Raw genomic sequence first — 14,540 nt, 5'->3', positions numbered from 1 at the left:
ACTTAATAATGAATTTGCTATTTAAACGAGAGAACTTCATCAATGCGCCTCACCAAAAGGAGCAATGGTTGTTGGCTAATGTTCATCGGAAACAACATTATTGAAATTTCTCGCTCAATGTTAATTTAAACACCATCATCGCCAACCTCATTAACTACACTTTTGCCTTCACTCTCACGCTCACTCTCACTCTCTCTCTATGCCTGTGTGCTCTAGTCCCGTTTCTGTTTAATGCAACCATAGCAGCCATTGAACCAGTTAATCCTTAAACACATAACAAATGTTGTGCAAATAAGGCAGCGGAATGGTTCTTTTCGCTGTTCGCTCATCATTCACTCGGTGGCCTTCATTCGTCTCTTTCACTCCTCTTGGCTGCTCGAAGGCATTCCTAAGGGTAGTTCATCGAACAGTTGTCTCGTTCTCTGCACATATTCATATACACATATAGACACACTCTCACATAAACACCTAAGTATTGTGTCCGCACTTACCTGAGCATACAAAACGCCGCCAACGTACCTTGCTGACGAGCATTCTTGTGCTCTCTTCGTAAATTTTTGCTCCTTTCACAGTCGAATTGCTTGTGCTTTTGTGTGATGTTTGTTGTTCTTATTGCGATAGTTGTTGCTATTGTTTGTGCGCTTACTTGCTTGCTTATTTGTCTTGTTGTTGTTGTTGTCGTTGTTTTCCAATTGCCACCAACCACCACCGTCATTACCCTTAGCACATTGTCCATCAGCAGCAGCAGTTGCAGATCCTTCTGGCATTTTTCTAAGGACTCACTTACCTGTTTCCCTTCATTTCGTTACGGTCGTCGGCTGTGTAATGACGTTATATGTTCTCGTTCATCATAGTCTTTTGTCAAATTAAGTGCTGCACCATTCAGCTTAAATGCTGGCACGCAAAAGCGTAAAAAAGGACATTACAAAGTGTTTGTTAAGAAAATTGGCGAGTGTGTACCAATTTGGTGGGTCTAAACTTGCTAAGGAAAGAAAAGTTGGAACTGAATTTAATATGTGAAAAAGTGTTGAAGTGCATATATATGTATGTATGCGTTATACTAAATAAGTGAAATATTTAAAATTTATGTCAACAGAATATAAAAGACAATTCATTTACACGAAGTACGCATTGCCAACAACCAACAATAAGCTACAATCACAACAAGACAGCCGATAAATATGGTTTATTTTGTACGTATTTTTGAGTGTTAATTTTTACTAAATTTGTTTTCTTTTTTTTTAATTTTAAAGTGCATGGTGAAAATAGTTTTTAATGTACATAAGTCATAAGAATTTTTTTTTCTATAATATAAACATCTAACAATAATAAATACGGATGCGCCATTTAGAACATCGCTGTTTTAACATTGAATAACTCCGATTCAGCCGATTTCGACAAATAAGCAATATAGATTTAGGATATTCTTATTCACTTATTTTAAATTAGTTTTTAATGCAATTACGATTAAACGCCCATTTCGGGCGTTATAGCAGCTATTTCGGCTCGTATGTTAGCATTGAATTCAACAATGGCTTTCGGCTTGGTGGCGTCAAGCTTACTTTTTAATCAATCCCACGAGCAAAAGTCTGGTACCGTTAAATCTAGAAAAGGAAGAATTTTTATTTTTAAATATTTTTTATTTTATTTTTTTTAATTGTTTTAAATAAAAATTTGCCAGACTTTTTCATGCATTTGCGAAGCCGCTCCGGGAAGTGCGCCAGCACTCAGCATTCTTTGAAGAAATATGGTCCGATAATAGTTTTTGAGCTCAGTCCGGCCCAACAAATTATTTTCTCATCGTGTGGTGTGGTCTCTCTGTTGCTCAAATTCCACAGTTCTTTATTCTGGCCAAACATCTTCAGCAACAGCGAGCTGTGGAGATCAACGAATAAGGAACCCATCCTTTGGCAAATCAAACGGAGAAAGTGGCGATGGATAGGTCACACCCTTAGAAAGCTGGTAGCATCACGAGAATGGCACTGGATAGAAACCCGCAAGAAAGCAGAGGTCGCGGTCGGCCAAGGGTACGTGAAGAAGGTCGATGTTCACATGGGACAGCGCAGAAACAACAGCCCAGAAACGTGTACGATGGAAAAGCCTTGTCGAAGCCCTATGCTCCCGATCGAAGTGAACAAGGGGGAAGAAATCCGGCTCGGCGGGGATAATTTTTGCGACGGTATTTACATGTAACAAACGACGCTGCGTGTGCGTTGCGTTAAAATTTTGGGTAATTTGTACTTTGTATGCGAAGCGATGATGATTTTGCTTGCATGGTAGCCAGAGGCTACAGACCCGTACTAAAAGCAATTCTTCCCCAAACTACGAACTGTGTTGTTTGAAGGCGCCGAGTATAATGTAATGCTACAATTTCAGCGCATTCTCTCAGTGAGAATTGACTCTTATCTAAAGTGGTACTGAACATCATTTCAGAATCGTGCACGTTTGTTAAGACCGCAAATAAATCCAATGAAATCAAATATCAATGCAATATTGAATGCTTGCGAGTGGAACTAATGTTCAAGCATGTCTCAAACTCACGACTTTGCAATATCACTTTAGGTAAAACATCGATTTTTTGTTGACACACAAACGACCGTTTCATAATCTGTTCCATATAGTTCTCTTAGTGATCTCAAACGCTATTCAATTCAATGCTTTTCACAGACCCTTTTTATAATTTTTAATGCAAAGATGCACTTTTCGATGTTTTTTGGGGATGAGCTAATCTGTGGGCAGCCTGGTTTTTTATTGACACTAAGCGCCTCTCTAAGCTTTCGAAACTGCTTGTGCCACTCGCACGGCGTAAATAATTATAACCATGTGCTTTTTGATACTTTAAAGCATTAAATATTTTCCTTTGTTTAATCCAAATGTGAATCACAGCTCTTTGCGCGAAACTCATCTGCCGACCACAGTACAAATTAATAAAAAAATATTGTCTGTTAGCACAAGACTAGGTGCAAGAATATGAGACGCAAATCTTTATTTAACCTTCAGCATAAATATTTAGCATGGACCCGGTCTCCCAGGCTCCTGAACCTGCGTGAACATATTTACAGTACTTCCTACTAAAATTGTTAAGGAAACACTACGAATTCGGAAATATGTCTATGTGAAAACATTTAATGTTGAAGCAATTTGTTTTTATTGTAAAGAACAAAAAAATATTATCAAGATTCCGAAAGCCTCCGATGCTAGCGCTGCACTACTTTCAGTTTGTATAATAATTTTATTGTTATGTAAACCTTTATAAAATAAAATGGAATAAAAAAATATTATCAAGGTTGGCACACGTAGCATACTTAGTCTTCTTTGTCATTACTGTGGTCTGTGAGACCTAATGATGTCAATCCCGGGATCCCGGTCTTTGGTCTTGGAATCTCGGTCTAGAACTTAGTTGATCCATCTACTCTAAAGCTGTTATATACCTCCCTTTTGCCTTCAAAGCTGGAATATGCTGTATTTATTTGGAGATCATATTATGCTCGTCATATTAGTAGGCTTCAACGTAGGTCAGAAATCTTTGCCTGTTATGCTTTGCATTTCACTGATCCATTGAATCCAATAAAAGTCGGTGCTTGCTCATTAATCTAAAATCTAGATATTACAAGGACTATTCTCTCCCTCACTTGACCTTTCGATTTGATAAGTAAGGCGATTGACTCTTCTTCGAAAATTAATTTCAATATTCCTCAGCGAAGCTTACAAACTTACGACATTTTCTGGTTATGGATAGTTAGAATTATTTATGCTTCCAATGCTTCGATTTCTAGAGCATTGAGAGAATTTAATGTGTTTCCAAATCATATTGCTCTAGATTTTTCTTCCACAAAATACTACTGCAAAGTGTTGAATTGTGTGAGTGAATTTGAAGTATTCTCTAATATTCTTTATCTTTAAACTATAAGAAATGTTATATTTTCTTTATGAAAATGAAATAAATAAATTATAAGTTTAGTTTATTTTTGATTGAATTGCTTAGCATTAATCTGCTTTTCATAGTCTGTAAGAAGTACTGAATTTTTAAATTCTTAAATGAATGAATAAATAAATAAATATAAATAATAAAATAAGTTCTGGCTATATCATATCAAGTTCAAACCAGATTAAAATCGAAATAATTTACATCCTTAATCATACCTCTTTTCACAGTTAAAGGCAAAGCTTCCTTTCCATTAAGAAGAATTTCAAACGTTCAAATGTCGTCCATATTTATTTATTCAATTAATAGTCTAAAAAAAAACAGTATTTCTTACAGACTATGAAAAACGGATGAACCCTAAATAATTTAATCAAAGTAAAATTAAACTTATAACCAGTTTCAATTGTAATGAGGGAAAAAAAAAGATAACATTTCTTATAACTTACAGAGAAAGATTATTAGGTAATATTAAGAATTTCACTCAACAATTCATTTAGTACCAATTTGAATTGGTTCTTTGTTGAAGAGAAATCTAGGCCAATTTGATTTGAAAGGGAATTAAATTCTCCCAAAGTTCTGGAAATCGGAGCATTGAAAGAATAATTAATTGCTACCATCCTTAACCAGAAGAAATCATGATTCCGTAAAAGTACGTCCACATATGCAGTGATAGCAATAAATCCACAAAAAATAATCTACCCTTTTACATATGGCAGATTAACTGCAAAATTGACAATCAGCTGTCAAGACTGTTTTGAAATATTTTTCTTCTAAGAAATTGGTTTGGTGTTTTTGGTTTGTTTAATTATTATTAACGATATGAGAGAAAGACAAGGAGAAAGAATAACGAATTTAATTGCGCAATTGACTGCTAGTAACACACAGTAGGAGGAAATCCGTAAACGATGCCTACTGAGGTTGCAAAAAATTATGGCAGTGATACGCACGCGAAATTCGATATTACATTTTATAATAAGCAATAACAGGCCAAAGCGACTATAAACATACGCTTTTTCTGTAATATGAATGCAGAATTCGTAATATCTAACAAAAAACTCATTAGAATTATTTATACAAACCATTATCCTTTGCCGGGGTCCGTTTTATTTAGTTTTTTTTTTTAATTTTCTCTTTACTTTCGTAATATTAATTATTGATTTCACAGAAAACTCAGAGTTGTATAGGGAAAAGTATGATTATAATCAAAAATTATTTTATGATCTCGGATTTCGAGTTAAGCTCGAAAAAGGAGATAATTTACTTATACAAGGTGACGCAAAAGTAACCTTGCGATGTTTTTTGGCTGTAATTTAAAAAAAAAATGAAAAACTTTGATTCTTCTTGTGGATTATTTTTATTTGGTCTTTTAAGTCGAGAATATGATGTCATGTAAATGGCCGCCGCCACAGTTGATTGCCATTTGAGCCCTCCCGGCGAAAGGTCCTCACATTCTTGACGGATATTGTCTTTAAGAGCTGCAAGAGTCTGAAGCTTGTTGACATAAACTCGCGACTTCAAAAAGCTCCACAAAAAGAAGTCTGGAGCGGTCAAATCAGGCGGTCTTGCTGGCTAGTGAAAATCGCCAAAACGGGAGTGGCACGTGCAGTGTGTGCCGTTGCACCATCCTGTTGGAACCACATGTTTTCCAATCCGAATTCATCAAGTTGCGGCAAAAAGAACTCGTTGATCATTGTTCTGTAGCGCTCACCATTCACAGTAACCGTTTGGCCCGCGACGTCTTCGAAGAAGAAAGGTCCGATGACTCCTCCAGCGAAAACAGCACACCATACAGTGACTTTGAGCGGGTGTAATGGCTCTTCGTGGGTTACACGCGGATTTTCAGTACCCCAGAAGCGTAAATTTTGCTTATTTACGTACCCGCTAAGATGGAAATGGGCCTCATCACTCATGATTATTTTTGATGAAAAATCATCTTCCTCTTGGTGGTGATGAAGGATGGCTTGAGCGTATGTTAGACGCGATTGGCGGTCAGCAGCTAACAGCTGATGCAAAGCCAAAGCTGCACTTTGGACGGTAACATCTTCAAATCTTGTACCAAAATTCGCTGTAAAGACCGTCGACTGATACCCATTAGCGTGGCACGCCGTCTGGTCGATGTCGACGGCGCCTCCATGACATCCTCGGCTACAGCAGCAATATTCTCTGCAGAACGGCTACTCCGGGGTCTGCCACGCCTGGCAGCATCTCGTGTTGTGCCAGTCTCTTCGAGGCGAGCGGCTAAACGTCGCAGTGTTTCACCAGTAGACGTTGGACGGCGAGGAAATCTGCGACGAAATTCACGTTGTGCCAAAGTCACCGACCGATTATTGAAATAGTCAGCAATATTCCGCGTTCTGGAGCAGTGTAGCGTAACATTGTTTGTTAACGTGTATGTATTTCGCATGTGTTTACTACACAAATGCCAAAACAGAACTGACATTAGGGGCCAATCGCAAAATTTATAGCATTTTCTGATAGGAGGATTACTTTAGCGCCACCTGTTATGTGAAAGTATTATAAGGTTCTCTAACTTTAAAGTGTGGCAACGCTACATTTATTGGTGCACAGAAAAATATTCCGAAAACCTATTTTTTTTTGGAATAGAAGGCGTATGTATGAAATCTAAATCAAGCCTATTGCAGCATGAGCTTCTTCATTTTATTGCAACAACACCGCTTAGTCTATCCAGACGCACGTCACGAATAGGAGGAGGCCGGTCAAACACCTAACAGAAGTGTATCCGCCATTTATTTATTTTGTTTTAACTCCTCTTGGTCGCCTGCTCTGTATCAGTGCATTGGCTAATGGCTTCTGAACTGTTTTCCTTTCTTGTAGCTAAGCACAACGATAGCCAATCTTCACTTCTGAGATTTGTTTCGATTTGAAACATTGTTTTCAAGCACTCAGCATAGCTACGCATCATTTAAATAACTTGAATTTATTTAACAATCAATTTACGGCCATACTTGCATACCACTTTAGTTTCTAAAAATTATTAATTTTATAAATTACTCTGAGTACCAATTTCCAGCGCCTGCCAATTTAGACAATTAATCAATTTATATAGTGTTAAAGGCGTGTAAATATTAACATAACGGACACTCACATACGTGCATACATATGTGCCCTCATAGCTGCCAACAAGCATGCATCCGCATACACAAATTCTATATGGCAATTCATGTACGAAGTTATTTATGTATGTGTGAGTGCCTGAATACTGCTGCTCGAGTCGAATTTGTGCCTGCTGAAAGAAATTGACCCACTCAAGTGAGAAATCGAGTTAATTAAAACGAGCCCATCAAAGATGGTGGCACCCACTTATATCCACACACACATGTACGCATACATGCATGGATTTGTACTCCATGTGTTTGCACATATCGCAAGTAGGAAGTAAAGGCTGCTAACTCAACTGTAAGCCAAAGCAGCCGCAACGGATGTCTCGCATTAGACTTGGCGGACGCACGTACGTAATATAAGGCGGCTGTGCTATAGCATCACAACAAAAAATTTGGCGACTTAAGTGGAAAAAGAAGGAAGTGAACTTTCACACTTGCAGTCAAGTGTAAAGAGTTGAAAACAATCAAGTAAAAATTTGAAGACAGAAGGAAGTGAGTGAATGTGACTATTGTGAAAGGGAAAGGAAGTAGCGTACCACGATTTGGCGCGAGTGTTTTCATGCAAACAGCACAAGCCCAGCTTTGGCTATGAAAGAGTGCACAAAATCAAAGGATTAAGCTGAATGGCAGTTTATATGCCTCTATAGATGCAAGAAATTAATACAAGCACCAGGGAATTGATAAACTTTGTACAGCATATTAAAGGTCGCCTGAATGGGTCTGGCCCATATGCTGGGAAATCGGTGAGGTATGCTGGCAATAAAGGAGTAAACCACGTTTGTTTGAGTACTCAGTGCGCAACAGGAATAAATAGAAGCCACATGCAAACGGGCTTCGAAAAAAGTCGAAAAAAGTTTTGTTGAAGGCAACGCAGTTTGATGTGTGACAGACTGAGAAGGACGGCAAGATATGGCACGGCAAGGATATTGTCAGGATGCACTGAAGTGTGCACTCGAAAGCGTTCAATTAATGTATCAGGCTTTGTGTGCATAAGGTTAGTGGTTATGCACTTACACATGTTCCTTAAATCAATCGCCAGGCAATCGCTGGGCAGTCGCCGTGGAAAGGGTTCGACTTCAATTGATGGGCGGCGAAGTGCAAAAGTGATTTCGTGTCGTTTTTGTTTGACTTTATATGCAAATTGCGGTGTGTTTATGATTCCTTTTTTATTTATTTCTGCAGCTTTTGTTAAATATTGATTTCGAAAATGCCCTAAAATCGTGCTTGCGTGCTTGAGCGTCCCTAACGTTGAAGTTTTGATATCCTGCCGGCGGGAAAATCGAAAACGTAAACGATGCTGCGGCTCGGTGTTGCACAAATTGAAAAGCGGAACTTAGCGAAGACAACAATAATAACCACGGGATTTCATAGGGGGCGTGGCATATGTTTGGCGCGCTGTTGCGCTTGTTTGCGTCGATTTGCTACGCTTGAGTGCATCTGCATTGTGGCAACAGTTCCGGCGGCAGCACAGCGGTGCGCCGCAAAGCAAGCAAATAAAAAGAGTCTAAAAATAATGAAAGAGGTAGTTCAGAGTTAAAATAAATGCGAAGTGTAGAAACCACAAAATAAAAAAAAAATATTTAAAAATTTGTTTACTCAGCTGATTTCATTGTTTTGAATTAACGTATGAGTTTTTAATTGCTAACCCGTTGCTTCCAATCGCTCAGCTCACACTAATCATACTTTCTCTTTCTCTTCTTCTTGCAGAGTCCGCGTGGCATGCAACCGTGTAGTCCATCGGGCGTTATTGCAGTGATGCCGCCATCGAAGAGTCCCGCCATGGAAACGGCCGCCGGCCAGCAAGCGAATGTCCACGCCGTCAGCGAAAGTGGCACGGACAAGCAGCATAATGTCGAGCAGCACGTTTCATCGCCTGTATGCAACACAACAACTGCCAGCACGAATTTACCCAACACACGCGCTTGTCCGCTCAAGTTTTCCATTGCGAAAATCATGGAACCCGATCAACGCGCCAGCAACGAATACGTCAATGCACAGGATGACTCTGAGCGTTCGTGCAGTCCCATTGAGGTTGCTAGCGATGAGTGTGAGTCAGAGCGTGTAGAATTGCCAATGCACGCTACTAGTCAACAATGCACCAATGCCGAGAATTACGACTCCGCCTTCAAGAAGTACGTGCCCTCCTCCGCCGCTGTGGCTGTCGCCGCCTCCACTGCTACCAATGTCGCTGCTGTGCAGCAGTTTGTCAATTCACGTCATCAGGAACTGATGTCGCAGTATCCTCTGTTGTACTATGCGCCCAATCAGCTAATGTGTGCTGCAGCCGCAGCGCAATATGCAGCGCTTACCGCCGCACAACAACAAACGTTGCTAGCTAATACCGGCGCTGCCACGCATTTGAGCAATTTCACCGCTTCGTTGAGCAGTTTTCATACGCAGTCGTTACGACGCAATCTTAACGCTTCGGGCCATCATTTGGCCGCTGCAGCAGCTGCGGCTCAAGCACAAGCGCAGCATGCACACCATCAGGTGCTGGTAAATGCACATCCACAGCTTCAGCAGACGTTGGAAAAGCAGCAGCATAAGCTGCGTGAAAGCACCGTCGGCAATGGCGCATATCATGGCATGAAACGCAAGCATAGCGCTAGTGCTGCTGCAGCATCTGCTGCTGTTGTTGCTGCACAATCATCCGCGCCGGTCGTTCATGAGCATGGCTCCTCGCGTGCCTCCTCACCCGCATCACGTCAACTACGCTCGCCATCTCCTAATTCACTGGACGACAGCCCAAATTCTACGACAGGCAAGCAAAAGACATTCTCCTGCTTGGAATGTGGCAAGGTCTTCAATGCACACTACAATCTCACGCGTCACATGCCAGTGCATACGGGCGCGCGACCATTTGTGTGCAAGGTATGCGGCAAGGGTTTTCGGCAGGCATCGACGCTGTGTCGCCACAAGATCATACACACCTCCGAGAAGCCGCACAAATGTCAAACTTGTGGCAAGGCCTTCAATCGCTCCTCCACGTTGAACACTCACACACGGATACATGCTGGGTACAAGCCATTTGTGTGCGAGTACTGTGGCAAGGGTTTCCACCAGAAAGGCAACTATAAGAACCATAAGCTGACGCATAGCGGCGAAAAGGCGTACAAGTGTAGCATTTGCAACAAAGCCTTTCACCAAATCTACAATCTCACCTTTCACATGCACACACACAATGATAAGAAGCCGTACACGTGCAAAGTTTGCGCCAAGGGCTTTTGCCGCAACTTTGATCTGAAGAAACATATGCGCAAGTTGCACGAGCTGGGTGGCAGCGATTTGCTGGACGATGATTCGCCGCCAAGCTATGAGCGTCGACGCGAGTATACGCGTCGTGAGTATACACGCCGCGACGGACATCATAGCTATCATGCACATCTGCAGCACGGCAGCCAATTGACGCCTGACTCCTCTGCTGGCAGCTTGTCTCCACCGATCAATGTCACAACACCACCGCTTTCTAGTGGAGGCGGCGGCGATAGTAGCAACTCCGCCTGGCATGCGCCGCAATATCAGACACTAATCAGTGCGCAGCAAACGTCGGCCGTTAGTGCTGCAGCCCCATCCGCCTACGCGCCGCACCATTTGCTACCGCAAGTGGGCAGTAGTTTTCGCACGTCCGCTGGTTACTCCGCCAGCTCTGCTTTCATTCAAATTGCCAACGCAGCTTCGACGAGCGCATCGGCTGCATTATCCGCCAGCCCGACCAGTGCCACACAAATATTATCCGCTCATCATCAGCACCACCAACAGCAGCAGGCGCAGCACAACCACCATCATCATCACAGTCAAAACCATCAGCGACTCTCCGCAGCTGCAGCCGTCTCCGCCATGGATCAGGTACCCTTCATTGCAAAAGTATTCTGACAGCGCTACTATGCGGATAGTTTGGCCACAACCCCAACGCATCATGCCAGTACATTAACCGCTTCCTCGAAGAGCATACTCATCGATTGACTGCAGTTTGTAGCGGCCGCTGCAGCAGCTACAGCTACAGCAACAGGGACAGCGAATTCCAGTTTTACTGTTACCGCGGCATCATCGCCGACAGCTGCAGCGGATGATGAGCTCTTTATTGACGCTGTAGACGATGTAGAGCAGCTGGATTTGGCTCAGCCGTGTCGCGAGCAGTTTGAGGATCATCGTACCGCGTTGGGAAGTGCCATTGAGGTGTTAAATGGGCTGCTCTGAGGCGTTGACTTTGCTGCGTGCCTGTAAATCGGTGGTTTCAACAAAAAGGTTTCATGGTAAGGGAAACAGTCCCTTATTCGCCAACAAATGATCTCCGTTATGGCAAAAGTGTGCAATATTGCGTTTAAGCGAAACATGAAACGAAATGAAGTATTTGAAGTATTGTATTTCAATTTCAGGCGGACATTTTCATAAATTTAGCTGCATTAATAATTTCTTTTTTTCGAAAAAAATCGTCGTAATTAAAAAGGAATTGCTTCAATCGGAATAATGGAATTGTGCAGAGGGTAACGAGACAAAATTGCATTACTCACACATTTAAAAAAAGTGTGTTAATGTATGTGTGTAAATAATAAGCAACTTAAGTGTGAAACAAAGTCCAAATGTCTGCTGTAAATACAATTAATGTGGAGCAGTAAATGTATTCTTAAAGCAATAAGGAATAGACAGTTGTTTCTATGTATGCATGCATGCATATACCAAAATGATAAATGTATAAGTATATGCTAGGTACGATTACTTAAATGTGAAATTCCACTAAATCACCACATACATACACCACTACATACCTTTTACGCCCACGTGCAGTTCAACTTTAAATGTAGTAGTTTTAGTGAAATTGTAATATAGTTTTAGATATGAATAATTGTGAGATTTACCTATTATAAAAAATAAATTCAAAATGAAAATATATACAAATTAGAGGCGTAATTAATTTTATTTCAGTCTGGTGAATTGAAATTGTTTGCAATGAAAGAAATAAAACGCACGTTCATGTGAATCCAAAAATGGTGGTTTTGAATTCCATAGCTGCAGGTTTCAAAAGCTTCTTCAGTCGTCGAAAAATGTTGACTTCGTATTTTATTTTTGATGTTCGGGAACAAAAAAACAGTCAATTGATGACAAATTAGGGCTGCAAGGCGGATGCTGAATTAATGTAATCTTTTCAGTACTCGAAAATTCTCTTATGTGAGCCGATACGGGAGAGCTCGCATTGTCTTCGTGAAGGATCATTCGTCTTCGGCGGTTATTTTTCCTTAATTCTCCGAAAACTACTGTCAAACAAATGGTTGTTTACCAACCACTCAGAATCGCCTATTTTAAGTTGATATTTATATTATATTCAGGTATTTCGAGAAAATAGGCGACCATTTGCTTTGAGGTGCTTCTTCCACGTTCAACTTTTGGAATACTGTCGATTGCTGTTTTTTTTCCGGCTTATATGCATATATCCAAAATTTGTCATCTCTTACGATGTCGTAGACGGGATTTGAACCACCGCACCTGAATTTCTTCAACATTTTCTTACACCAATCGACACGAGTCCTTTTTTATGCAATTCTCAATTTATGCGGTATCCAACGAGAACAAATCTTCCTGACGGCCAAATGGTGAGGCAATATTGTATGTATACTAGTATCACTAATGTCCAAGGATGCCTCTATCTCGCGATATATCACATGTCGATCTTGCGTGACGAAGAGATGCACAGTATCGATTGTTTCAAGCACAACAACCGTTTTTGGACAGTCTTCGCGAAACACATGCCGCAAAGGTTGAAGGCCTCGTTGGAAGTCGTTGTACCAGCGTTTCACAGTAGCTAAGTGTAGCGCTTCAACACCAAAAGTCGAAACAAGCTGATCAATGCTCTCCTGTCTCGATAACCCTTTTTGAAAATCGTAATAAATCATCGAACGAAAATTTTAACGAGCTAATTCCATTTTTTAGAACCTTCATTTTTTAACTCCCTTAAAAAGAACAAATAAAGCTCGTATGTGAAGACGCTATACCTATGTAAGTGTATGCTAAATAATATGAAAGTTTTTGATAAAAATATCAAATTACAGACCATCACACGTAGCCTTGCAAAGGCGTAATTATAAAAGCCAACCCTTGTAATTGGGGCTTGCACCCTTTATTGGGTGTTTGGCCATGCTCCTTCTCTAAGGGGATTTTTCATTTCAGAAATACAGGCGCTGTACATTTAAGGCAAAAATAAACTCGTTTTTAAGAATTTGGCTTGAAGACAGTTTTTTTCATTTATTAATTACTATTTCTCTGTGTAAAGTATATAGATTTAAATAAATTGAAGTAATTTTCAAGTAAACTACATCTATTAAAACCCAATTTTTTGCGGTGCGTAACGTAGCTGATGATGGGATTATCAGAAACAGAAATTTGTTAAAAATTATAGGGTCACCACCTGAAAAATCTTCATTGATTTGTGAAAATATTAAAAAAACTTTAAGGGAAGCGCGAAATTAATTGAATATTGCCTGTAGTCGCGTAATTAAAAAGAACACCGCACACGCTCGATAACAATTCATTTCTGTCCTTAAATGTTAACACTAGAACTACGAACCGGTCAAAATGACCGGTTGGAACATTTATCTCCCATTTCCTCTTAAATATTCCAATTACATTTTTTTCGATAATGTCATGATTTTTATTAAATTTGTGTATAGAATAATATTGTAGATTATTTTGATCTTACGCTTCCAATTTTCAGAGTTAACTATGTGTTATAACTAAATATACGAACCGGTCATTTTGATCGGTCATAAAAATATCATGAATACTTTTTGTATATTCTTGAAATATTCTTTTTGAATATGGAAAATTCCCGGAATTCAAAGATATAACTGTAATATGGTATATACAGTTATACTAAATCCGTAATATGAATACAATTTCTACAGTCAGTCTGTAACCCCTATACTGATAAGTTATCATAAATCGTAGCATATAAACATTTCAATTTAGTATTCTTACTTACCGTGTATAGTTGCAAATGACAATAAATTGAATATTTTTTATATTTCTTTATAATCTCACATTATTCTTGCATACATTGTAAGTGGTTTCTGATTGAATATTTTTTTCATTATTAGAAAGGGAAATAAAATTATAGTTTTCAGTTAGAAGTTATTACCCTGAAAATGGTGTCACATTCGAAAAAAAACAAAATTTCTTGAAGATATAACAAATATATGCGAAGATATATCCGAAGTTGTCTGCAAATCAACAAATATTTCAGCGGTCCAGTTTGATAAAGAGAAAGTCCATGTATCCAGTGATAGTGAAGAGGAGAACATACTCAAGGTATGTAAAAGAAAAAGTGTAAGATTTCCGCCCTATTCCGATGAGAGTGAAGATCAGCAAACTGAAATTGCTAATGGAACTATTTGGAATGAAATCAAAGCTGGATCCTATCCAGGGAGAAAACCAAAACATACCATTTTCAAACAAAAAGTAGGACCTACAGGATATGCAAAAAAAAAAATTGTAAAGAATGT

At 39.7% G+C, this 14,540-nt stretch overlaps 1 protein-coding gene across 1 annotated transcript; it reads left to right on the top strand.

Moving 5' to 3' along the window:
• Positions 1-743: 743 nt before the first annotated feature.
• On the top strand, positions 744-11,959 carry LOC128864492 (fez family zinc finger protein erm). Its single transcript, XM_054104179.1, has 2 exons — positions 744-1,193; positions 8,755-11,959. Exons 1-2 carry the CDS (start codon positions 1,182-1,184, stop codon positions 10,918-10,920), a joined length of 2,178 nt encoding a protein of 725 aa, XP_053960154.1. The 5' UTR covers positions 744-1,181; the 3' UTR covers positions 10,921-11,959.
• The last annotated feature ends 2,581 nt before the right edge of the window (positions 11,960-14,540 follow it).

This window comes from Anastrepha ludens, chromosome 5, assembly GCF_028408465.1.
Source record: "Anastrepha ludens isolate Willacy chromosome 5, idAnaLude1.1, whole genome shotgun sequence".
NCBI classification, from domain to species: Eukaryota; Metazoa; Arthropoda; class Insecta; order Diptera; family Tephritidae; genus Anastrepha; species Anastrepha ludens.
This window is presented reverse-complemented; position numbering and strand designations above follow the sequence as displayed.